Source organism: Mustela nivalis (genome assembly GCF_964662115.1).
Source record: "Mustela nivalis genome assembly, chromosome: 1".
NCBI classification, from domain to species: Eukaryota; Metazoa; Chordata; class Mammalia; order Carnivora; family Mustelidae; genus Mustela; species Mustela nivalis.
The window spans coordinates 158,977,010-159,002,822 of record NC_139020.1 but is presented as its reverse complement, the minus strand read 5'-3'; the positions used below and the strand labels follow the sequence as shown (position 1 = coordinate 159,002,822).

The 25,813-nt window shown below is 53.2% G+C and overlaps 1 protein-coding gene across 3 annotated transcripts in view; it reads left to right on the top strand.

Moving 5' to 3' along the window:
- Nucleotides 1-23,433, top strand: part of MGLL (monoglyceride lipase) — a 225,459-nt gene extending 202,026 nt beyond the window's left edge. For all 3 annotated transcript variants that reach the window (XM_082747138.1, XM_082747137.1, XM_082747136.1), the window contains exons 6-8: nt 4,853-4,942; nt 16,790-17,005; nt 20,349-23,433. In XM_082747138.1, the coding sequence (XP_082603264.1) occupies nt 4,853-4,942; nt 16,790-17,005; nt 20,349-20,474 (432 nt within the window). In that variant the 3' untranslated portion in view covers nt 20,475-23,433. The remainder of the gene's footprint in view (nt 1-4,852; nt 4,943-16,789; nt 17,006-20,348) is intronic.
- The last annotated feature ends 2,380 nt before the right edge of the window (nt 23,434-25,813 follow it).

The window sequence follows — 25,813 nt, the reverse complement described above, 5'->3', positions numbered from 1 at the left end:
CTGGCCCCCTTTTGCACAAGTTGGCTTGCCGGAGCCACTTTAGAAGATCGCAATTATAATTTCCTCCCTCATGTCAGCCGCAGAAGCTTCAAAATGATCTTAGGGAGCCATTAAAACCTTTTGGATCAATAGAGGCATTTGCGCCTCTATTGTCACTAGTCACTAGTATTTAAAGGGATGGGCTCAGCATTTCATCCAGGAATGGCCCAAGGGCATGTCAAGGGCCAGTGACACACTCTGGTCCCTGGCTCATCGGGAGGTGGACCTCACTTCTGGAAGAGTTATTCTTTTTGGGGGGCGCAATAGTTTTCAGGGTTCTAGCTGTGACGGTAGGCTTGTTGCAATCCGTCACTCTGAAAAACACTGGCGGTGCTCTCTCTGCAGTCAGACTAGGAGAATTTGTTGAGTTTCTCCTGGGGACAGAAGCCAGAAGGGCAATTAGGGAGGAACTCTGTGGAAACCAGTTCTCAAGTAACTTTCCCAGCAATACTTTGAGGTTTGTTTCATTATCCCCATGTGAGAGATGAAGAAACTGAGGACCACAGACTTCTTGGTGATTCAGAACCAGAGTTTGAATCAAAATTTGCCTGGCTCTCAGTCTCCTCTTTCTGGGGCTGGGAGGCTGGCAACTTGGGGCCCATTAGCTGTAAGTCTACCCCCAAATTATCCTCCGGTGATGAGACCTGGGGTCCCTGCTGAGTCAGCACCACTGGGTGGCACAAACCTGACTCAGCCTGCAGGGGTCATGATTTGAAGGGGGAATCTCACCTCAGTGGGGGCTGTCTGGGGTCACTCCTCCTTGGAGCTGGATCCAAGGCTCTCTCCACACTCCTGCAGGATTATCCGAAGAGCGTGAGCGAACTGGGAACGAGAAGTTTATTCTGTTTGATTCCAACTTCCTTATGGGTGAGCTGCACCTCTCACTGGGGCCTCTGCCGGCTTTTCTTGCCTTCCCTTAAAGGTGATGGAGGCCTCTCCCAGCTGATGGTAGAGGCTTAGGGAGACCGATGGTGGAGGCTTAAGGAGATCATGGTGGGATGCAGCAGCACCGACCCGGGCAGCCTGAACCAAATTGATCCTCAGGGTGTGGGCTCTGTCAGGCCGTTTCCATCCCTACTCTTTCCTTACTACATGGCCCTTCCTTACTTCATACCCCCTTCTCAGCCCTTCTGGCTCTCTGCATTACTACAATCAACCCACTGCCCCTGCTCGATTCATTCAGCCCTGCCTCACCCTTTCCTCCCCCACCAACCTCTAGGCTAATGGAATAAACAACCCCTAGAAGAATAGCAGGGGAAAGGGTTTTCTTTCGCACCTGTTCCAAGCATCCTGCCCCTGCAACGTCTTGGATTTTTTTGTGGGGAAGTGGCTAAGCACCTAATTCTTTTTGTTTTTTTAAGCCACATTATTGTCATCAAAATATTTGCCTCTACCTTCAAGAAGGCAGGTCCAGCCACCTGCCACCTCTCCTCCTGAGCCCCCGTGCACCCTTACGCTGTCTCCTCCTACTTATTCTTTGGGGGAAAGGCCTTTGGCAGCTGTGGGAGGGAGCTGTCTCCCCAGCACTTGGCTCACTGTACTTGGAAGAGGGAGGCATAGCAGCCGACTGGTCTGGCTGTAACTGGTTAGTTTCCTCCACAGAGACCAAACCTTGCCATTGTTCATTTTGGGATTTTTGTTTATTTGTTTAAGATTTCATTTATTTGAGAGAGAAAGAGAGAGAGTGCGCGTGCACGAGTGTGGTGAGAGGGAGGAGAAGGCGGAGCAGAGGGAGAGGGAGAAGCAGGCTCCTCGCTGAGCAGGGAGCCGGATGCAGAGCTCAATCCCAGGACGCCTGGATTACGACCCGAGCCAAAGGCAGACACTTAACCGACTGAGCCTCCCCAGGCACCCCTGGCTTTGTTCATTTTGTACAAAGCAAACACTTCTCCAGAAATGGCCCTCTTCTTTTAGTTTTCTTCCAAAACTCTTTCCCTAAAAGTTTCCTTTAGCTGTAGAAAGCTCTTCTGTTAAGAGAAAGAAAAGTGTTCTCTAGGAGAGAGGACTATCATCCTGTCCTGCGGGCAGAGTCCTTCCTGGCCCTCTTGTCCCCTCCCTCTGCCCTGTGAATCCAGAGCAAGGATGGTTTGAGCCACTGTGCTGCCTTTTCTGATCCTTGTCAAACCTAATCTCACAACATCTTCTCCTGGAAGTGGGGGTCTTGGTACTTTGGGGCATAAATATGTTGGTTTAAGAAGCACCAGTGGCAAGAGCATAGATTCGAAGATGAAGGTAAGTCTGTCTCCTCACCCCTGGGCCGGCCCTTGTGTGCCCAGGTCCATGCGGAATCGGGTGACGGTCACAAAACGTAAATTGTTGGTGAACAAGAAATCTGGTGGTGGTCTTAGGAGTGCGGGCATGGAGGCTGTGTGGACTCCCTCCTTCACTTTGCTGGAGGGTGGCTTGGCTGTGGAGCTGGTACGCCCCCAGGCCTTTCCCTGGCTGTCTGCCATCTAAACGGGAAATGGGTGGGAAACTGAAGGGTGGGAAGACAGTGGTGTCCTTGAGCACGCTGGGCCAGACCAGACAGGCACACGGGCCTTTGATTCCAAAGCATGGCAGGGCCACACACCGTCAACCGTCAGCCCTCAGGCCCACTCAAGGAGCCATGGTGAGGGTCACCAAGGACGGCAAGATGTCCAGATGACAGTTGCTCAAGCTTTGGGCTACACATTAAGTCCTTCCCCAATAGTGTCGCCCTTGGGTCAGTCCTCCTGGAGGGAAGAAGTCCCACGGAGTCCTCCACCCTCCTGAAGCAGTTGGACCCCAGTAGGGACCAGAGGGCACAGCACCTTGCCTCCCTCCCTGACCACACACTCATCTGCTATATTTGCTCTTCATTTAAACTTTTCCTTTAACCTTTAAAAGCATACATCCCAACTCCTGAATTTAGGTTCCCAGAGGAGCCTCCAATTTCTGGAGTTCATAGACATTTGGAAACACCTTAACCCTTTCCTTTCTCCAGACTCCAAGCCATCCCGGTCATGTGCTTGTCTGCAGGGCTGCTTCACGACCCTGCCTTGACAATTGAGCCCTGCCCCACAGGTTCTATCCATCCCATGAGGCTGCACACTGTATGGCCAAGCCCAGGCCCTTCCCAGTGCTCCCAGTTGTATTCTCTTCTATTTCTCTACTAGACTCTCACACGTCAGCTCAGGGTGCTTCGTGGCACCTGGTGTGTTGACAGCAGTGAGTTGACATGCTTGGGGATCGCCGGCTTGGACCCCAGGCGTGGGGGGCTGGGAGTGAGGCTGGTCTTCAAGGCAGGGAGCTCCCATCTTTTCCTGAAGCATGCACACTTGACCCTGTGGACCTCAGAGTGGCTGGGTGCACCTGTGTGTACCTGTGAGCACCTTTGCACCTGTGAACAAAGCCCTTTTTTCTTCTCTGCCTGATTCCTAGCCATGTGAGAGGACATCCAGCTCGTACAGCCCGAGGACACAGGATGTTTTATAGCTCTGAGTGTCAAACAGGTAGCGGGGTCCAGCACGTGACTCCACAGAGAGCCCCAATGGCAGCTGTGTGTGGTCACCCCCAGGAAATTCAGGCCCCCACTTAACGCTCATATGGAGAGAGAATAACCAAGGCCAGTGGTGTAAGGGAAAAGCACAGTGTCGCCCAGACCGTTGTCCCCATCCCAGCTGGCTGTGTGGTACACTGCTGAGCCTATTTCCTTGTGCAATAAAGATGAACCCTCGCGGCATCTGTATCAAGATTAAAAGTCTGGGCATCTACGGCTGTATGCGACACAGCAAAGATTGTCCTTCAGTTGATGTGAGTGCCCTCACCCCTGCTGAGGGTACCAAGGGGACATCACCTCTCGGCTCCATGATATGCGCCTTCCACAAAGACTGAGAACTCACTGCTTGCCACCTTCCCTGCGATTCTAATTTCAGCAAGTCACAGCTCACTTGTGAAATAGCATCTCTCCCCCCTGAGTGTCTGTGCCCAGTGCAGAAACGCGAACAGCCCCCCTCTGCGGGGAGAAGTGTGAGATCCAGGCTCACACTCTTCCTGGGTAAACACCAGATCCTGCAGGAGAGATGGGTGGGGAGGCGCAGCTCGTCCCTGCATTGGGCTCAAGTTTAAGGAGCACGGATTAAGCACCTACTGTGTGCCAGGTGCTTTATCACACGGTGGTCCTCTGGGGGAACGCCAAGGTCCCCACTGACAGCTAAGGGAATGGGGGCTCCGTGATGCTCTGATCTCGCATCCAAGTGTGCAAGTCAGCACTGCCGGGGATCAAATCAGGTCTCTTTCCTTCTGCCACGCATCTCCTGATCAAGCTGGTGACGATTTCTGTCTCCCTCTGAGACAAACCAAGGCCATCCACAGATTCTTCCCTATCAGAGCAGGCTTCTCTGGGATCTTCCGAGCTATCCCGCTTCACAGGTGATCTGGGTGGTTCTGCTCCTGCTGTGTATTTTTAGGAACCTCACAGAAGTGACTCGTGCCTAAGACCTCAGCTAGGCAGCTCCCGCAAAGAATTCCGAACCGCAACTGATGAGTGACTGTGGGGAGGGCGGCCACACATGATCCGGAACAGGCAAAAAATAGATATGGCATTCCTGCCGTCAGCTGCGGCGGCCCACCTCCCGCCCGGCTCCCCCCACGGCACAGATCTGAGCCAGACTAACTGGAGGTTGTCTGAATCAGAGCAGGCAGAGTCCCGGGGTGTTCAGCCTGGGGAAGTGGACCTGGCTGATGTTCAGCTCGGGTGTCACTTTCCTTAATTTATTGTAAACTGTCCTGTGGGCAGAGCTGGGCATGGATGCCACCGAACTCACACCCTTTGTTTTCCCCTCCCTGCTAGGTCTTCGCTGCGAAAGTTCTCAACCTTGTCTTGCCAAACCTGTCCCTGGGCCCAATTGACTCCAGTGTGCTCTCTCGGAATAAGACGGAGGTGAGTCTTTCTGAAAACCTGGGGGCACCTGGGTGCTGCTGAGGGACTGAAGGCAGCAGCCCTGTGGGAAAGCTGAGTGATGGCTCCATCCCTTTCCCTGTGTGAAGTGATGGGGACATGAAGATGCGCGAGGTGCCGTGTAGCTTCAGAATGAGGCGGGAAGGGACAGGAGCAAATCAGAGGAAATTGTGTGAACCAGCGAGGTCTCTTGTGGCCACAAGTGAAAGAAACCCAACTCAAAGTGATTCAAGCAAAAAGAGGTATTTATTGATAGATGGAACTAAAACCTTCAGGCATGGCTGGATCTAGGGACTCAAAAGTCTTATGCACCATCCATCTCTCCCCAGCGCTCCAATCCCCTGGCTTGGCTTCACTCCCAGGCAAACTTTCCCAGAGTGGAAGCAAAGATGGCCACCAGCAGCTTTACCTAAGCAACCCCAGCAGAAAGACAGTTTGTTGAAAAGCCAACAAACATCTCAGGGCTGATTTTTATTGGCATACTGTCCAGGCCTGACTTACTGTCCAGGAAAAATCATGATGTTCACCCCACCCAACCTCATGGGTTCAGTGTATAGAGGGGCAGTCCCTAGAGGACTCATTGGGATGAAGGTAACAGATTGAACACAGATTGAACTACGTCCATGGCTTGGGAGGTGGGAGCTAGTGCTGGAGCTGGAGGAAGTTCAGAGGAAGAGGGTTCCTGGCAATGGTAACTGTGCTGATAAAGACCTGGCATGAAGGGAGGATGGCCCATTTGCAGACCAGTCAATAGCTCAGTTTGGCCACAGCAGAGAGGGCAGCGGGTGACCGGCAAGGGGTGAACTGAGGTCAGATCACAAGGCACCTCGTGAACCCCTTCTCCTAAGAGCCACTGCCCTGCCAGAAATCCATCACAGCCCCCCAAGCAGAGCTATTACCTTCTTACCTTCTGTAAGAGCAAAACCAGCCGAAAGGAGCTCAGAAAAGGCCAGGTGGCTTTGAAAGAAAGAGGCTGGGAGGTTGTGCCATCTGGTTAATGTCACCACCTCCAGGACCAGGCACCAAGGTCAGCAAGGAGAAGAGGTCAAGGTCAACTCATGTACCTCAGATACTGGGTCTGAGTATAGTCCCAAACCCCAGAGATTTGGGTTGGTCTATTAAGAGACTGCTCAGTGAGCCAGTGCACTTCCCATCTAGCTGAAGTCCTGCACCTTGTATTCCGCCTTTGACTGGGTGCCGGCCAGGTGCTGGGAACTCACCTGCCACACGGCAGCCCCAGGCTGCAGGTGAGCACATGGAGACGCCACAGATCTGCCACAGGGACCTAGCCTGATCTAGGTCTCAGACCTAGCCTGAGAGCGTAGGTGGGTGTGCTCTTCCACCTGGTCTATCTGTGGGGTCAGGGACCCTGGTGGGCTTATAGCCAGCAGATAGGAGGCAGCCCTGGGCATCTGGAAGACACCTGAATTATCTTCAGCATTAAGCAAATCATTTTGCTACTCTTCTGCCTCAGTTTCCCCTCTTGCCTTAGGAATTGGAAACCATGGAATCACTGACTTCCCAAGACCCCTGGAAAATGGAGTGGGGTGCTCGCTCTGGTATTCCAGTGGCCTTTCTGGGTTTCCTCAGGACCTGGGCACTCAGGTTGTAGCTTCATTATAGAATGTGACCTCCTGGCCCTCTGAGTCACTTAGAGGATGGACAACTAAATGGTGATCAGCCTTAATGGGAAGAAGTGTTGACCAGAGGTCTGACTCCCAGACAGCTGAGGGCCACCTGTTTGTAAATGACACCAGCAAGAGACCCTAGGGGATGGCGGGGTCTGTAGGCAACCACCCCCCACCTCTGGGATGTCCCATCTGCCCAAGTCATCCATTTTCAATTGAAATTTTTAATTCATTTTAAAAACCCACAGTGCCTCCCAAAGCCAAACCTTGGGGCCAAATTTGACCCACCGGGATCAAAGAATATTTGAGAAAAGACAAAAAATTTCATTTCCAAAGGCCAATCTATATAGCGAAAAGGCACCACTTTAGGACCCAGAAACACAAAAGCCGAACTCGTGCTATTCGATCTAATACTGATGATGTGTGTGAACGAGGTTGACATTAACCCCATTTCACAGATGAGGAGATTGAGGCTCAGGGATTAAGTAGGGTTTTATGTGCTGAGAGGCACAACTCATCAGGACCAGAGCTGAACCCATCTGATTGAGAAGCCCACGCCTGGTGGCCTGTCCCAGCCTCTATCGACAATCCCTAAGCTCTTTCCTGTCTTACAATAGCTGGCCTGTGGGCAGGATTCACTTTGTGACAGAGGCCCGAGGGGGCAGGGTCTCCTCCACCTGCTGGCGTCCTGAATAATGGCTTGAATGTGCAATCTCTAGTAAAACCAATTATCTTTGTCTCAGCTGTGCTGGCACAACAATAAGGAAGAGAGAGAGAGAGAGCCCACTCCCTTTGACATCTTTTGGATGAAACGTCCAGGTGCAAATTCAAATTGTTTATCTATCTGAAGGTACTTGGGCATAAAGGCAGGGGGAAAAAAGATAATGAAGTTCCAAACCCTCTTTGTTTAAAAGGAGCAAATTTCAGAGCTTTTATCTCATTTTTGAGATCATGGAAAATTCCACTGAAGGCCTTACAGAAACCGGGAGTCGTGTGAGCACAGAGCAAAGCAGGCTCTTCCCTCCCTGCTCCGTCCAGCCCGCACCCCGCAGCTGCGCACCCTCATTTCTCAGGTTTCTGAGTGGTCAAGCTGAAGGGGTGATTCTTTAGAAATGCTAATCCATTTCCCTGCTGGGAAACTCAGAGGAAGGGAGGTAGCCAGTCAGCCTGAAGGCTGGACTCCAGTTGAAATAAACAAGGAGCAAGAGTTTCCATTCTTCCACGGAGAGAATCGGCCCCTCGCTCCTCGCTGCTCTGAAACTCCCTTTGAACATTCTGCTGAGCCTTAAAAATAGCAACGCCCAGGGGGAAAATATGTTCAGAAAAGGCACCTCCCCGGATCTAACATCAGGGTGTCTTAAGGCACATCTTTAGCTAAGATATTTCTCACGGAGCCCTGCAGTTATAAAAGCCCCCAAAAGAAAAGAGACATTCGCCTAACAAGCTCACTAAAGCAGGACCCGGTGGAAGGGGCCGCAGGCTCTTGGAAGGTCTGGAAGTCTGTCTGTGGGGAAGCAGGCGGCTCTGAGTGTCAAAAGCCCAACGTGCATCTGGGCTTTGCTGTGGCAGGTGTTCTCACAAGCCACCCAGGCCTGTCAGCATGACACCCTTTACTCACAGCACCACGGCACGGTCACTAGCCAGCCCACGGAGGCACGTTCTCCCAGGAGGTGCGAAGCCTCTGGGAATACAGCCCAAAATGCCTTATAATTGTCCTGACACCAGCCAGTGTGCAGCGGTCGTAGCCTTCTTCCGAGTCACACCTGGAGCCCTTGTATCCTGCCACAGCTCCCGGATGCCAGCTTGCTACCAGTCTCTGGATCTGTGCAGCATGGGCGCAGAGAGGGCAAGTCACTTCCCCAAGGACACACAGCTACTAAGTAAGGATTTGAGCCCAGATCTCTCTACTCTGAGCCAAGTGCCCTTGGCACAAAAATCTTGAGAACAAAGAAGTTGCCACTTGGGCAGTTTTTTTGTGTTTGTCTACACATTTAGCATCCTTGACCAGAACACTGGAGTGCTGATGTGGTCACCATACCCCCCCGCAGTCGTGGGGGTTTCACAATGGGATGAATCCCTCCCACTCTGAAAAGCCTCAAATGTTCTAAATAGTTCTCCGGCCAAGGATGTTGGGGCAAGAGGTGAAGGGAGGAGGTTGCTGACGATCTCCTCACACCCTCAAACCACAGATAACCCCCCAAATCCACACGTGCAGAAGACCCTGCTGTCTCTGAGCTCCATCCTGCCTGTGGAGCAGGTGGAGACTGGGAGGAAGGCCGGGCTGTGATTCTGATCATCCCCTCTGCGAGGGGCATCCACTGTGTGTACATGGAGGCGATTTATCTTCGGGACCACGTCTGTTTTCTATAAATATGCTGGCTGCCCTCCAAGCGCATCCTGGCTGCCAGCGCTCCTGCCAGTGGGGCCATATGGTGGGTTCCAGGCACCCGGATTGCTGTTAGCGGTGGCCAGCTCTCTTCCTTTCGTTCCTCCTGGGGGTGGGGGGCGCCGCCCCAGACCCCTGCCCGGCATTTCAGAGGTACCCCCAGGCTGAGGATGAGGCTCCCTTGCCCCTCTTGCCCGCATGACTCCCACCCCCTCTGTGAGGAGGCCCTATCTGCCCAGGGCCCTCGGATGGCTCCCGCCTGGGTTTGGAAAGCTTGGCCATCACCGAGGCTTTTGACTAATTGTCCCCACAGCTAAAGATAGGCCCAGCCTCCCACTCTGTCCCCAGGACACAGCCTCCCACAGAAAACCCCTCTGAGAACTGGTTATTAACTTTCCAGTATGCCCGGTTTGGTTAGCTGATTTTATTTTGTGATTCTCCATCATTCCTAGCTCACGTGCCCCGCAGAGGACTTGTCTGTTTGAAGTAGCTAATAATTTACTAACACCTTAAAACAAAACAAAACAAAACAAAACAAAAAAACAGGCTGTTAGAATGTCTCTTGGAATGTCTGTGTCCATATGGGAGTGCCCAACAGGGAGCACAGGGCTTGGTCTAGCTTGGTTCTCGGCCCTTGCACACGAGGGGTCCACGCACCTGACCCACTCCACCCCCTCGCATGCTTGCTGCCCACCTTCTCTGCCTCTCCTTCTGCTCTCCTTCTGCCACCAACTCTGAGAGAGGCAGGTTCCTCTGGGCAGCAGCTCAAACGGCAATGGACAAGCCAGTGAGTTGGCAGGGAGACCGTCAGGGGTCGTCCCAGCTGCCAGCTAGACCAGAGACCATGGGGTGCTCTCCCTGCCCTGCGGCTTCTCTCCCAAGTACCTTCATGGGATCCAAGAAGAAAGAAGCCACGCCCTTGGCTAGGTTCACATGGGAATAACCCTGGGCCTCACTCTCTCAGAACACACTCAATTACCTCGAAGCCACACAGGAGCTAAGATCTGGACCCCCAATCACGTGAGGATGCAGCCAACTTGCCAAGCCTTGGCATGAAATGACCTAGGCACACACTAACCCTGAATAGTGGACTCTGCCCACAGGGGTCTCCCTGCCGCAGGCCTACCTGAGGGATGTTTGGCTTCCACTGGCAAAGGGAAACCAAATAAAGAACCTAAAAACTTGGAGTGTGGGGGAGATGACCTTTGTCCTCCAACTTTAATCATGGAAAATTGCAGATCTACAGAAAAGTCCCCATGGTAGTACAAGCTCTCCCATAGACTCTTCCCCGACATCCACCAACTGGAAATATTCCGCTGTGCTTGTTGAATCCATGCTTAAATATGAAAATATCAGTATGGATATCTATTTTATCTCTTTAAAAATTTATGGTGGTACTATATACAGAACATAAAATTTACCATCTTAACCATTTTTACATGTATAGATCAAGGGCATAAATTACAGTCCCAGTGTTATTCAGCCTTAACCACCACCATCTCTAGAACTTTCTCATCTTCCCAAACAGACACTCTGTCCTGAGTAAATAGTAATTCTCTGTTCCCCGTTCTCTCCAGGCCTTGGCAGCCACCATCCTACTTTCTGTCACTAGGAACTAGACTATTCTAAGGCCCTTGTATGACTGTGACCATATAGTAGGTGTCCTCTTGTGACTAGCTCATTTTGCTTAGCACCATTTCTTTAAAAAACTCATTCAGCTGTAGCAGGTGTCACAACCATCTTTATAGGGTGGGATAATGGGATAATAGTCCATAGTACACACAGACCATGCCTTATTAATCCATTTGTCCATCGATGGATGCCTAGGTGGCTTCCACCTTTTGGTTACTGTCAATGATGCTGCTGTGAACATGGGTGTGCAAATATCTCTTCGAGACCCTGCTTTTGATACTTTTGAGTTTATGCATTTCTCTAATGGATAATGATGTTGAGTATCTTTTCATGTGTTTATCAACTATTTCTGTATCTTCCCTGGAGAAGCGTCTGTTCAAGTTCTCTCTGCTTTTTGTGTTTTGTTGTTGTTGAGTTGCAGGAGCTCTTTATATATTCTAGATCCTAATGCTGTATATTATTTGCAAGTATTGTCTTGCATTCTGTAGCTTGCCTTTCTACTATGTTGGTAGTGTTCTTGGATGCACAGAAGGTCTCCATTTTCATGTGGTCCCATTTACCTACTTTTTTCTTATGTTGCCTATGCTTCTGATATTATATTCAAGAAATCATTGCCCAGTCCAGTGTCATAAATTGGATACGCTGTTTTGGCTGAACCTTTTGGAAGTTACATTGCAGACACCAGGATCCTAAACTCCTGAATACTTCAGCCTGTGTTGCCCAAGAGGAAGAAACCAGAAGGAGGATATTTACACGTAACCCCATGCCATTATCTCACGCTGGAAAAGTGATAGGAATTCCCTACCCCATCGTCTAGCTACACCATATTCTGATTTCCTTAGTTGCCTCCAACTTTTGATTTTAAGACTCATGATCACATATCTTGCTATTTTGTGACCAGCTGTTAGGGAGTTGGTCTTGTGAGATCTCTGTAATGCTTTCTTATTCCCCTTACCATTTAGTTGGTCCCTGGGCCTCTGAAAAGGTGGCTGTGGCCAATGTGACTGGGTGGTGAATATGGTGGCTGCTTTTCCCCTTCTTTTGGTGACCACTCAGTAGCTGTGTCTGGATTTTGGGGGTCACAGTTCAGGGAGCCCCACTCCAAAGGAACGAGCAGGGCTGTTTGTCTATATCACTCATGCTGGGTTTGTGCAAACCACCTGCAACCACAGGCCCAGGGTCATGACCTGCCAGCCCATCTCATGGCTCCAAAAGGCAGAGACCAGAATGTCCACGAGTTCAAGCTTAATAGAAAAAGTAATTCTTGGGAAAGAATGTTCAATAATTCATATATTTCTGATTAAGTGGTAACTCATCCACAAAAGCTGATCCCAATTAATCCTTTTTATAACCACAATGGAACGGAAGTGTCCTTATTTCTGGTGGTTCTTGGCTAGTTCAAGAACTTCAAGCACCAAAGTTGGGCGCCCACTCCAGTAGTCATAGCCTTGGGCATCCTGGTGAACAGGGCTTGCCTTCAGTCAACTGAGTTGGGGAGGCTTTGTGCCAAGTTAGGCAAGACCCCTGCCTCCCCTCTGCCATCCTGCAGATGGTGTCATGTGGGTCTGAGCCCCGAGGGAGCCCCCCCGATCCCCTTGGGCAGCCTGTGAAGGAAGGCAACCTCTGCGGCCCACCAGGTCACTTCATTATCTCTCAGGCCTGGAGGTTTCTTGTCCTCACCAAGGACCCACCCCTTCCTTCTCTGGGGAGGGCCACCTCCACAACTCCTGGCCCTCTTTGTGCACAAGACCCACTTGTACTTTCTCTTCTCTGGACAGGGAGCCTAGCCTGGTGAGTGGTTAAGAACGCTTATATGGAGCCCAGTGGCCTATGTTCTTATCCTGGCTCTGCCCCTTACTTGCTGTGTAACTTTGGGTGAGTCACCTAGCCCCTCTGGGCTTTGGGCTCCTCACGTACAGAATGGCGGTAATAACACTAGTCGCTGCATAGGGTTCCTGAGAAGTTTCTATGAGCAAATACAAGAAAAGCACTTAATATAACATCTGGGGCAGAGTTAAGGGCTCAGTATGTGAGTTATTTTTAATATAATTCTAATCAAAAATGAATTCAGCTTTTCATCACAGAACTGATTTTCTAAAAATAGGTCACGAGAGTTGACAATAGGGGTGGGGCCCAGAATTTGCTCGACCAAAAGTTTAAGAAAACTCCCAGCTGTGGATTGCAGCTATATTTACTGTGCTTTGGGGCAAAGTTTTCTTCCCACAGGGACACTATGTGCAGAAGTCAGAAGTCCCAGTGGCCACATCCCTCCCTGACTGTCAAGTTCAACCTTGCTAACAGCCCTCAGAGCCTCAGAAAACAGCGAGGGGCTAGAGGGTCACTAAACACACCTAGGAGGCCAGGAAAATACTCTCAGCTTATCAGACTTATAACCCAAGGAGAATCTTTGAGGTCCCCTCTACAGGGAAACTGAGGCCCAGGAAGTAGAAGGGCCTCATCCAAGACCTCGTGGGTTGGGGTTTCTGAAGCAGACCCTGTTCTGCTCCAGCAAAGAGCGGTTCTCCTCTCCTTGCTTCCCAGTGTCAGACTCAGATGCCACCCACACATCATCTCCACCGCTGTGGCCCAGACACTGGGCTTGGCACTAGGGCTTTATCATCTCACTGAATCTCCCAAGGCACTTCTACCATCATCCCATTTCACAAGATTAGCAAACTGGGTCTAGGAGAGAAGAGCCTTGTCCAGATCACATAGCTAGGAGGTATCAAGGTTGGTAGGCCTCACTCCTCTAGTCTTCCTTATGTTGTTCTGAGACTTCAAGTTTCAGCCAGTGGAGGTGCCCCAGGAGTCATTTGTCTGGAGCAGGAATTCAGTCCCTTGGACTCAGATCAGCCTCTGGCTGCTATGTTCCCAGCAGACACTGTTCTCAGCTGGCAGGACCAGCTGTGGTCCAAAAATAGAGGGAGCTGGGTGTGAGAGAGAGTACCAAAGACTGGTTCTTTGCGGTGTGTGTGTGTGTGTGTGTGTGTGTGTGTGTGTGTGTGTTTTAAAGATTTTATTTATTTATTTTAGAGAGAGAGAGCGAGCGTGAGGGGGGAAGGGTCAGAGGGAGAAGCAGACTCCCCACTGAGCAGGGAGCCACTCGATCCTGGGACTCCAGGATCATGATCTGAGCCGCTTAACTGACTGAGCCACCCAGGCGCCCTGGTATGTGTTTTTAATTATTTTAATTAATTTGGAGAAAATTATGATTCATATGTACTTCTAAAAATAAAACAGTACAGAGGGATCCCAGGTACCCTTACCCAGGTCCCCCCTGTTGGTGACATCTTGCAAAGCCATAGGATAGTATCATAACCAGGATACTGACATTGATACAGTCAAGCCCCAGAACATCCCCATGACCACAGTATTCCTCTTTTTGCCCATTATGGCCACATCTACTCCACTTCCCACCCACCTCACCCCTCCTGAGCTCTGACAACCACTAACCTGTTCTCTCATTTTGTCATTTCAAGAATGTCATGGAGATGGAATGCTACAGTAAGTCATCGATTGGGACTGACTCTTTGGTCTCTGGTTTTGAATGGGCAAGTTCTCCTGACAAGTGCTCAGGGCTTGGGGCTGGTGTAGGAGGGAGACCCCTGTCTGTCTCCTTCCTGGGGGTGACAGGAGACATTCCCACCCAAAAGGAGGACTTTGGGAAGATTTAGATCTTAAGCTCTCAACAAACAAAGTCTGCCATGATTGGGCCAGATGGTTACTTGCGGGGAGGAAGGGAGGGTTGGGCCCTCTGAGCCTCAGTTTTTCTGCATGGTATGGTCCTCCTTTCCCTCCTGGTCCCAGTTTCCCTCTGCCCCTCGGCTTCCACCCAGGTTCACACCAGGGCCTGCCCTTTCCCCAACACATCTGCTAGTTCCTTCCCTGGGCCCATAATAAGACCATTGTGTAAACAGGGCCTACGTGATCAAGACATGGAAAAACGAAGCAGGAAGACGTGACAGGAAGACACTTGGGCTGTCAGAGCAATTAAACAGATTCCTCCAGGGCCCTCGCATGCCCAGGAAGGTCTGGGTCAGCAGGGCAAAGTGTTGGGCGGCTTTGGGAAGGACATAATGGGCTCTGGCCCTGTGCTCACATTAGCACACATTCCTGGCAGACAGGGACCTGCAGGATCACATGGAGCACGGCTAGCCTGGGCTCACCAGCCTGCCAGGACCAGACCACAACAGCAGGGGTTTAATAGGAGAGACGCTCATTTCTCTGCACAGTGACTTCTCACAGCCAAAGGCTCTCATCTTTTTCTCGCTGTTTCCAGGGTGCAGCCCTTGTCTGTGTGGCCTCACCTCTCTCCCTTCTCCTGCTGTGTTCTGCCCTCGTTGGTAGGAGGAGGAAAGGGGGCAACAGGAAGACAAGCCTTGATGAGAAGTTGCACCTGGCATTGGTGCTCACTTCCTATTGGCTAGGATATGGTCACATGATCACACTACTGCAAGGGAGGCTGGGAAATGTAGTTCTTTATTCTGAGTGGTAGTGTTCCAAACCAAACATCCAGGGTTCTATAGGGGAGAACAAGAATTGGGAAGCTAATGACAGGTTCTTCCTCTGCAAAACAGGGATCACAAGAACCATTCCTCTTCACGCAGTGTGCTTATGAAGGTCGTGAAGCTTAAACGGGTTGAGCACTTAGGGCCAAACTGGTGGGAGAGCTCAGAAATAAATGTTAGCTGTCCTTATTTCTTTTTACCAAATGTGATCCTACATGTGACACCCTGGGTCATGTGTCAGGTCATGGGTGCTGCCGTTGCCATTGTTCCTGTTAGCGTCAGTTTGAGACACACTTTCAGCCCAGAGCTATCGTGGACCCGACAGCCCTCTCTCTAAGAGGTTTCCTTACAGACCCCTATTGATCCCTTGCTGTGGCCATGCACTGTCCCCACCCTGCCCCCAGACAGATGGCCCAGCCCTGCAAGAGTCATACCAGCTCAGCTGCAGAAAGTGGCTATTCCCTCTTGCATGGCTTTTCACAAATGGTCTGGTTTGCTGTGCTCAGTCCCCAGCATGCGAGGAGTCCGGGGATGCCAGCACTAACCCAGGACAGCCTGTCCCCTTTGGCACGGATCCAGGATTCTGGCCCAGGCCCTGTAGGGGGTAGTGAGGAAGGGGAGATGGAGCCCCCTCGTTCAGAGAATCAGAGTCCGGACACTGTGGACACTCTGGCGCCTCACGAGACCACTGTTCCTGGACATCTTGTCCCCATAGCTTCTCTGCTCCCTCACCCAGTCCTGACATCACAAGGCACTTCTCCAACTATCTAAGATCCTGTTGGCGAGGATGAGGAAAGTGAGTGAAGGGGCATTGTGGTCTCCCACCTGCCTATATGGGCCTCAGAGAGTTCCAGAAACTTGGTACCCAGATTCTGACAGATACCCCATCTCAGGCCAGAGGGAACAGGCAGCTCACTGTTCCCTCAAAGGCAGAAAGAGTCAAGGCAGAAAGTAATCTGGGCTAGAAAGAGCAGGACAGGGTTCCAGGGCTGCCCCACCAAAGACTGGGTGGGCTTAGGAGCCATGAACAGGGAACAGGGTGTCAGGGTCAGGTCCAGTGGGCTGACGGTTAGGAGGGAGGACCTGCCTCCAGGCACATCCCACGAAGGCGCAGACATGATAAAGGCGTCAACAGGCTCCTAGTCAGGGCAGCAGGCAACCTCTGGACCCCAGACTTGCCGCTAGGCTCGCTGCTCCCATGTGCCTTCGGAACCCCTCCCACCAGCCCCAGGGCCTTCAGCTCACGTGGGCTCTCCTCACCCGCTGCAGCCAGGCAGACACTAAGGGAAGAAAACCAAATCCACACAAGCTAACACCAGAACATCTTCAGAGCCATCCCTGAGTGAAATCATCACAGAAAACAACAGGACACTGCTTACACCTTTTGAGTGACCAGTGCGTGCTTTGGAACAGTCTGTGCGCACGTGTATGAATGTGGACTGCGGCAGAGCCCGGAAGAAGAGGCTCCGGAAGGAGTGCAAGTCTGGGTTCTGGAAGGGCCGGCCACGCTGCCAGCTCTTGGCACCCACACCGTAGACCCAGCTCACCCGAATGGAACCAGCTATTCAGGCCTGAGCAGAAGGAAGACTGCTGGGGAATAGGTCTGCTTCTCTGGACCTGGAGCCCGCAACCCTAGCCACAGACTGATGGAAATCTCTGTCTCTTCTGCCTGCAGGTGGAGCTTTACAACACGGACCCACTCATCTGTCGGGCAGGTCTGAAGGTGTGCTTCGGCATCCAGCTGCTCAACGCCGTCACACGGGTGGAGCGGGCCCTCCCCAAGCTGACCTTGCCCTTCTTGCTGCTCCAGGGCTCTGCCGACCGCCTTTGTGACAGCAAAGGGGCCTACCTGCTCATGGAATCCGCCAAGAGCCAGGACAAGACGCTCAAGGTGAGCAGCTGCCCCCTTACCCCGGCACCAATCCCCCAAGGCTGGGGGAAGGTGGCACTGGTGACCCCTGTTCCCCGCCCTGGGAATAAGCACCAGAAATCCCAGGGATGTGTTAATTCTAAGGGAGTGCGTGAACCACTGGCTGACCGTTCTCATGACAGAGCTTAAAGGGAGAAGGAGGGAATACTGAGAAGTTAGCAGTTCAGAAAGAACACTTGCAGCCAGGCACTGAGCAAAAGAAGCCCCAGAGGGGGTGTGTTCAGCTCTGTCGTGACCAAGGTCAAGGGCCTGTGTTCTGCCCGGCTCCCTGAGGCAGCGGCGGCGGCAGCAGCAGCAGCAGCAGTAGGTCCCAGCTCAGCTGCCATCACCGGGGCCACTGAGCACACATGGGCAGGGTTCCTGCTGGGATCTGGTCTTCGAGGGATTCTTTAAGAGCATGCCCTGCAGAGGGGACAGCACCTGTGGCTTAGCCGCGTGCCATGTCAGACACAACAGACCACAAGGCACCACCTCGGAGTAGCTTTCACAATGGCACATGTTGTCGTGGGGTTGAGATGAGCCCATCTTGTTTGCCTGATGGAACTGGGAAGAGTCCCAGCTAGAGGAACGTCTGCTGGGTACCCGTCAGGGGACAGCTGCTCCTTAAAGTGGCTCTCCGTGGCTGGCTGGACAGACACAGCCCCGGGGTGCATTCCTGAGCAGACACATCTTTGACGGTGATACCGCAGCCCCAGCCACCACATGTGGGGGCCCTGCACCTGGGGCTTGTAGGGAGAGGAGACAAGTCACACAGATTCCACGCCTACTGAGTGGCAGAGTCGGGATTCGAACTCAGGTCCTCGGCTCGAGCTCCTGGCCCTCTCCTCCCTGCACCTTGCTGACAGGGATGCTCGCATCCCTACCGGCCATCAGGTGCTCCCCTTGCACCATTAGGAAGTACAGACCCCAGCCAACACCAACCATCAGATGTGGGTCTGTGGATGAAGAGAAAGGAGAAAAGAGAAAGGAAGGCTGGCTGCTGTTACTGCCCAGGGTCGGGGGGTGGGGCATGAAAAAGCAGGCCGGCCTGCAGCCAGAAAGTAGGAGCCTCCCACGGCCCACCCTGGCCTTGGCACCAGGAAGACCACTTGGTTAATCATTAATTCAGCCACTCACAGGCACCTACTCTGTGCCAGGTCTGGGGAACATACAGGCCGAGTCCTACTCTCCCATGTGGCCTGCATCCCAGCAGAATGAGCAATAAACAGAAATCTGACTGGGTTGATGAGGCAGGGGGTTGGTGCCAGGGGTGGGCTGGGTGACCAGAGGCAATGGTGAAGCTCTTACTTCAGATGGGGTGCTCAGGGAGAATGGCCGAAGAGCATTCCAGACCAAAGGAGAACGATCACGAAGACCCCCAGTTGGTGAGATCATGGTGTGTGAGCTGAGCAAGGACGGGGAGTCCTGTCCTGTGTGTCCCTGGAGAGTCAGGACATTTTCTCTCGGATCCACGAGGGGCCACTGGCGTGTCTGGGGCTGGAGAGTGGCCTGTGCTGACTTCAATTCTCCAGGTGGCCTCACAGCTGCCATGTGGAGACACGAGTGGAGGGCGGGAGCCGGCTGGGAGGGATGGTGATAGAGGGACCAGGGCGAGTCCTGGGCGGTAGGCTTGTACAGAGAGGAGGTGCGGCATGTGTTCTGAGATGGGTAACATGGGAGCGAGATCTGGGGAATATCAAGAATTTCATTTGGAGCTACCTATTAGAGAGTTTCAATAGAAATTCGGAAAAAGACTGGGGCATCTGGGTGGCTCAGTCAGCTGAAACCTTGATTTCAGCTCAGGTCATGATCTAAGGGTGGTGAGATCCAGCCCTGCGCTCAGCTCAGAGCCTGCTTGAGATTCTCTCTTCCTCGCCCTCTGCCCCTCCCCCCATGCTTTCAAAAGAGAGAGAGAGAAAGGGAGGGAGGGAGAGAGAGAGAGAAAGAAGGAAGGAAGGAAAGAAAGAAAGAAAAGAAAAAGAAAGGAAGGAAGGAAGGAAGGAATGAAGGAAGGAAGAAAGAAAACTCAGAAAAAGAAAGGAAAGCGGTGTCTCTAAAAGGTATTCGCACATCCATGTTCATAGAGACATTGTTCACAGTAGCTAAGAGGTGGAATCAATCCAGTTGTCCATCGATGGATGAGTGGATAAATCAGATGTGGTCCAGACCAACAATAGAATAGTATTCAGCCTTAAAAATGAATGAAATTCTGACTCATGTCACAACATGGGTGAACCTTAGGAACATTATGTTCAATAAAATAAGCCAATTGCAAAAGAAAAAGTACTGTATGATTGCACTTGTATGCAATATCTAAAGTAGTCAAAAAACCATAGAAATAGAAAGTAGCATGGTGGTTGCCCAGGGCAATGGGGAATGAGGAGAGGGAATTTAATGGGGCCAGAGTTTCAGTTTTGCAAGATGAAAAAGTTCTAGAGATCTCTTGCCCAACCACGTGAATATACTTAGCACTACTGAACTATGCACTTGAAAATGATTAAGGTGGCAAGTTTTATGCTATATTTCTTAACACGGTATTAAAAATAGGAAATTTGGAGGTGCCTATTAGCAGTCCCACTGGAAATGGCAATTCAACAGTCAAATATACACATCTAGAGTTCAGAGAGAGGTCTGGCTGGAGACAGAAATTCCTGAGTCACCACCACATGGATGGTTTTCAAACCACGAGACCGGACGGGGTTACTCCAGGGAGGGAGGCGGAGGGCCACGGCCATGCCTGTAGGCCACACCAGCCCACAGAGGTCGGCAGGGCCATGGGTAAGCTTAGACTGAGAAGGGGCTGCTGGCAAGGCAGGGAAACAACCAGAAGGGTAGAAATCCGTGCAAACCACAAGAGGAGAGGGTTTCTAGAAGGTTAACACTGGCCAACTTTTGAAAGACGCTGAGTAGTCAAATCATATGAAAGCAGAAAGTGTTCCCTGACTCCTGCAACGTGAAGGTCACCGGAGCCCGTGCCAAGAACGCTCCTGAGCGCTGGTGGGAGGGAAAGTGAGGATGGAATAAGATGCGCACCAGACAGAAGGCAGGGATGTGTAGACAGAGAGTGGAAATCACCCTTTTGAGATGGAGGCACAGACAGGTCCATAGCTGGAGAGAGAGAGTCAAAGAAGGGTGTGAGTTGATTTAAGAAGGGACTGCTGGAACAGGATGGGACATTTAAATGTATCTGAACCACCACCTGATCAGAAGGCAATGACAGCATATAGAAGGGAGCCCTTGGCGCAGGGGGGTGTGCCTGGAGCCCCGGCCGTGCTGCACCTGTCCCCTCCTGTGGCCCTGACCTCCTGTCTTTCCCAATTTGCAGATTTACGAAGGTGCCTACCACATTCTCCACAAAGAGCTTCCTGAAGTAACCAACTCCGTCTTCCGTGAAATAAACATGTGGGTCTCCCAAAGAACAGGGGCGGCGGGAACGGGGTCCCCACCCTGAGCGCACCGGCTACGTGGCCGGCGCACGGTCGGGGACCTGGGCAGAGGACGGGCAGAGGCTGGCTTCTCACGCGTGGCTTGCCGGGGGAGGGGGGAGGAAATCACAGACTGGAGGAATCCCTAGCACGATTTTGTCGATTTTGTTGTATACCAGGCTGCCTGCTACTGGGTCTACCTTAAGGTGTAGACACGTTGCGAAAAAATGGAGAGGGGTCACAGGGAGGAGATGTGCTCCGATGTCCTTAAAACCAAGTGAAGCCTCTGCCCTGCCTCCTCCCCCGCGCCCCTCCCCCAACAAGGTTCCCAGGAACTCCTGGTGTTCCTCGAACACCTGACTGCAATAATTAGAGGAGTCTCCCAGCACCCCCCACCGCCCTTCCCTCCAGCCCCCACCCCAGGACCCTCCCCAACTAGCCCCGCTCTGTGGCCTTTCTCTGGCTGTGGGATGTGGTGGCAGGGACAGCTCCCCCGGGGCAGACTCCCTTGCACTCCGAGGCCCAGAACATGCCCGGGACTTCCTTGGCACGAGGAGCCGCCCATGCCACCCATGTCAGCTCCTTGTCAGCCTGGAGCTAGGCTTTGGGACGGGATGAGGTTTGGCCCACACGAAGAGGACTGGGCAGGAACCCCTCCTTGTTGCCTGGGGAACCCGAGGCTGCCCACTGAGTGCTTTACACATTCAGAGGCTGCTCTCCCCTGTGGGACTGGTTGGACCTGACACTATGAGAGGGAAATGTATTGAAGAGGAAACATTTAATATATAATGTATATTCTAAAGCAGGGATTATTTGGGTGGGTGGGTGGGTGGGACCAAGTGTGGGAGCCTGATGCCCCTGCACAGGATGGGACAAACTGGCCGCAGGGCCCTAGGTTGAGGGGTGACCCCTGGAAGCAGGGCCAGCAGTGGGCGGTGCCAGGCGTGTCCCTGGTCCTGGCCTGCCCACAGCCACCCTGGGAGCCTCAGTTCTGGCAGCATAGCTCCCTCTGGTGGCAGAAGAGGAGAGTCCTGACTCCATGGCCCTGCCCAGGGCTGCAGCACCGACCCCCCACTCACAACCCCCTTTCCCGGAGGCTGGGACAGGAGGGGCCAGCGAGGGCTGGCATGGGCCCACCTTTCCCAGCAGAGGGCCCCGCAGCGCCTGACCTGCCTTTCTCAGGTGCCAAACCCCGCCTGCCCACCCTGGGCCTTCCCTTAGCGCCAGCAATAAATGGGGAACACCGGCCACTGCGGCGGGGGTAGGGGGGGAAACCTTTCACTTTCAAATGGGACTGTTGTTACCTCGAAGCTCCTTAGTGCACATATGACCCTGGGTGGGGGTGGACCCGCGAGGGGGACGCCTGCTCCGCCCGCAGGGTGCAGTCCAGGGACCTCAAGGCCCTGGATGAGGCGGCTGCTCCCGGGCCAGGCCCTCTGAATTTGGGGACTGGGAGTTGGGTCTCCCACCTCTCTTCCTGCAGTGGTGGGAACTGTTGCCCTTCACCCACGCCCTGTTCTGGGACTTGCTCTGGGTCCCCAGAGGGGAGGGTCCCCCTGCTCTCCTTCCAGGGGCCCTGACCATGGCATAGCCAAGCACTGGTCACCCTCCAGAGGGCAGACCCCTGGCCCCAATGAGAAGTCATGCTGACCTGGGGGTGAGGTCTGTGTTCTCCTGCCCTTCTGGGCAGTGGGCGGGGGGTGGGGGTAGGGGCAGGGAGAGGGCAGGGCCCATGGCCCCACAGAAAGAAGCTTTCTGTGACCCATCTCCCTTCTCTGGCTTCTCTTTCGGAGGAGAAAAATGTAAAATATGCACTGAAAGAGAAGGTCAGCCCCTGCCTGTTCAAATTGGGCCACTGTATGAATGTTTCTGCTCCTCGCCTGAGGAAAAACAGAAATGCCACCCACAAACCCCCCAAACCTCGGGCACCCCTAAATCCAGATCAGGAATTCTCGCTCAGAGCTGGGATAACGCAAGTCACACGAAGCCACCTCACCTCCCACCCCTGACGCCTCTCCCAGAACATGTGCCCGCTTGGCCATTTCCCTAATTAAATATCAGGCCCATGGTTTGACCAGGAGTGATTTGGACGCATGGATTTATTCATATGAAAGCTCTGACAGAGGCATATTCAGTCACATTTACATATCTGGTTAAAGGTTTAAAAATTGCCTATATTAAAAAGAAAAAAGAATTATTTGGAAGCAGGACTGTCTCCTAAAACAGGAGGGGACAAGGACATGGCTACACCCACTGCTGAATGGGAGCAGGTGTGGGAGGCAGACACCAGCTGCGTCTGTTGTCCCACTGGGGCCGCACCAGGGCTATGGGCCCGCCTGTCCTGGGGGAGCTATGCAAGGCTCGAGTTCATTCTCAGTGGTGACGGCTCCATGCGGACATTGGGAGCTTCAGAGTCATCCCTTCACCACGATGAGGAGCTGAGTTTGGAAGGGAAGCGAGGTCATTCTTGGCCCAGCCTTGAGAAGGAGAGAAGGACCCCGGAGACGCACACCTCCTGGGACCCGAGGTCCAAGCACTGACGTGGAGGCAGCCCCTTCCTCTGGAAATCGGAGGTCACCCCGGTTCATACAGAAACCATGGGGTTCAGGCCTGGCAGTCCTTCTAGGAAAAGATGTCCTTTGCAGTGGGAATGGAGGGGGGCGGTGGTTGCTCCTTTGCAGGGATGGGGGTGGATGGTCACAGGTCCCCCCTCCCAGCTTCCAGGGGGCACCAAAGGATGCCTGGGAAACCCGCCTGCTCTGTTCTGCACTGTGGCAAGGTCCCATGCTACCTTTTCTCTCTTTCACCAATCACTAACATAAACTCATTGGGGTTATCGTGATCTAAGCAGTTTGCCACTTACTGTCCCTGCAGCTCAGCCACAACCCTCTGTGTGTACCGTTACTGGGACTCGCGATCCGTTCAGAACTATCAAAGGAACCATGTATGTTACAGCTAATCCTAATAAACCGGGTGTTTTCTGCACGTGGGTGTGGTCTGTCTGTCCCATCCGACGCTACAGAGCTCCCGGAGTGCGGCACGGAGAAGAGCGGGCCCCCTTGCGAGGCAGTGTTGCTGTCTGGGCTGAGCGAGTCATCTGACCCAAGCAGGTGGGTGGGGACTGGGCTTTCCCGCCTCCATTCTTGGGGACTTGTGCGTGGAGCAGGTGGCTTGCGGGCTTGCTCCTCCCGACTTTGCCACCCCCGGTAATGGGGAGCCTGGGCCTCCCACAGCTCTGGACTCCACGGCTAGTGCCCACCCCCAACCCCCGGGCGGCTCCAGTCCACTCAGCTCTTGGCTCTCCTGCTGCTGGGCTCAGGGCATGTCCTCCTCCAGTCTGGGGTCCCACAGTCAGCTCTGCCTCCACTCTGCCTCCTGGGTAGGGCCATAGGCCACTTCCCTCTGACCCAACGGCTGTTGCCTTCCCCTCCTTCCAGAGGGCGACAGCGCCCGACTCGAGGGAAGGGAGCGGGTGCCCTTTCAGCCATCCCCATACAGCCACAGGAGGGGGCGTTAAGTGAGTCAGAGGTGGCCTTCTAGCCTCCCGGCCTTCACCCTCTTCCTCCCGTGTCCCTGGGCCCCCACACACCAGCCTCCCTGCTGGTGACCTCGGAGGCCTTTCCTAACCACCCGGTCCAAAGCCAGCACACTCTCCCTGGTTCCTTCCCCACCTTCTGTACCGCCAGCACACTACTGCCCTCTGACAGGATCTGAGTTCTCTGCCTGACTACACAGTAGCTCTGTCCCTCCACCAGAGCCGAGCTGCAGGACACTGTGGGCTTGCTTAGGCCTTTGGTCTCCAGACTTGTCCAGTGAGGGAGGGAGGGGAGCAAGAAGGGAGGGAGGCCTGCTGCACCGGGCACGATGCAGGTCCTGGTGCTGCCCCCCAGAATGAGCACAGGGGGACACAAACCTGCCACCCGGTGTCCAACAGTTGTGGGGGCAGGAAGAGGGGCGATGAGAGCACAGGGGACCAGCCCAGAGGCAGCCCTGCAGGAGAGCAGAAAGATGAGTAGCAGTGGAGTACACAGGCCCTGTGGCAACGGGGCTCAGGGCAGGACTTGAGGGTGGAGGGAGCTCAGGTTGGCACCCACAGCAGCACCCAAGGATAGTGTAGTGAAGGGGTCCATGGGGGTGGCTGCAGAGTCAGGACCAGCCACAGAGAGCCCACAGCCCTGACTGAAGAGGGTATTGGTGGAACACAGTGCTGCCCCTGTAGGAGGGGGGTCACCTGTCAGGCTGTGGCCTCGGGTAGAGGACACAACCGTGAACAAAATAGAAGCTAGCAGGGAAGGGCAGGCTGGCCTCTTTCTCCTCCTACCTTCCCCTCTCACTGCAGGGAAGTCTTAACTACATGGCCCAAGATGGCTGCTCCAGCTCCGGTGACTGCATCCTTGTTCCAGCCTGTTCGAGGGGAAGAAAGGAAGGGGCAGGCATGTACCTTTCAAGGAATAAACCAGAGCCTGCACTTAGTATCTCGGATCACATCCAGAAGCCACAGCTAAATGCATGGGAGGCTGGGAGGTGGTGGGCCAGGTGCCCACAGAGCAGGACAGGCTCAGGTATCAGGGGAGAGAGCAGGCTGTGCCTGAGAACAACGTGCCTGCACTGAGGCTTTCAAAGACAGGAGGCCCAGGGTCGGTATCTGCCTGGAGGATGCCAATGGGGCGAGAATGAGTGGAGGTGAGGCCAGGCCTGACTGGGGCGGGGACACTGGGGACAAAGGGAATCCGTGGCTACTGAAGAGGTAAAATCAACAAGGTTTGGTGACCCTTGAGGGCAAAGGGGTCTAGAGGGAACAGAAGGAACGCATGCATATTCCCAAAATGCTACAGATAAGAAAAACTTACAAAGTAAGCCCTAAAATGTCCCTGTTATATCTTCCAGGAAAGACTGGAAATTCACACTGAAATTCACATTGCTTGAGCTGCCACTCCTGGCAGGAGCTTCCTCATGGGGGCCCCGTGGAATTTCTACACGAGTTCCGCTGGTTGGTCGTGTTGTTCTCATTCAGACTGGTCAGCAAAGGCTCCAAGGGATTCAGTGATGGGCTCAAAAACAGAGCAGATTCAGAGCTCCAGCCCAGGTGTCCAAGACTCTGGTGCAGGATACCTCCTCCCTACCAGAGAAGGCAGGCGATGACAGAGCCCCAGTTGCAGCACCGCCAATGCAATGCTCAGATCTTAAGCCATCTGTATAAGGGCCTGGGATAGCCTGAGCGTGGCTTGCTGGCTCAGACATAGAAACTCCCAGAGGCCTAAAAGCCCCAGCCCTCCCTCTGAGGCCTGCCAGTGAGACTTTCCCCAAGTGAGAAATTTTTATGCCTTCAGGATGTCTGCTCGGGGATGAAGGCCACTCCTAGTGC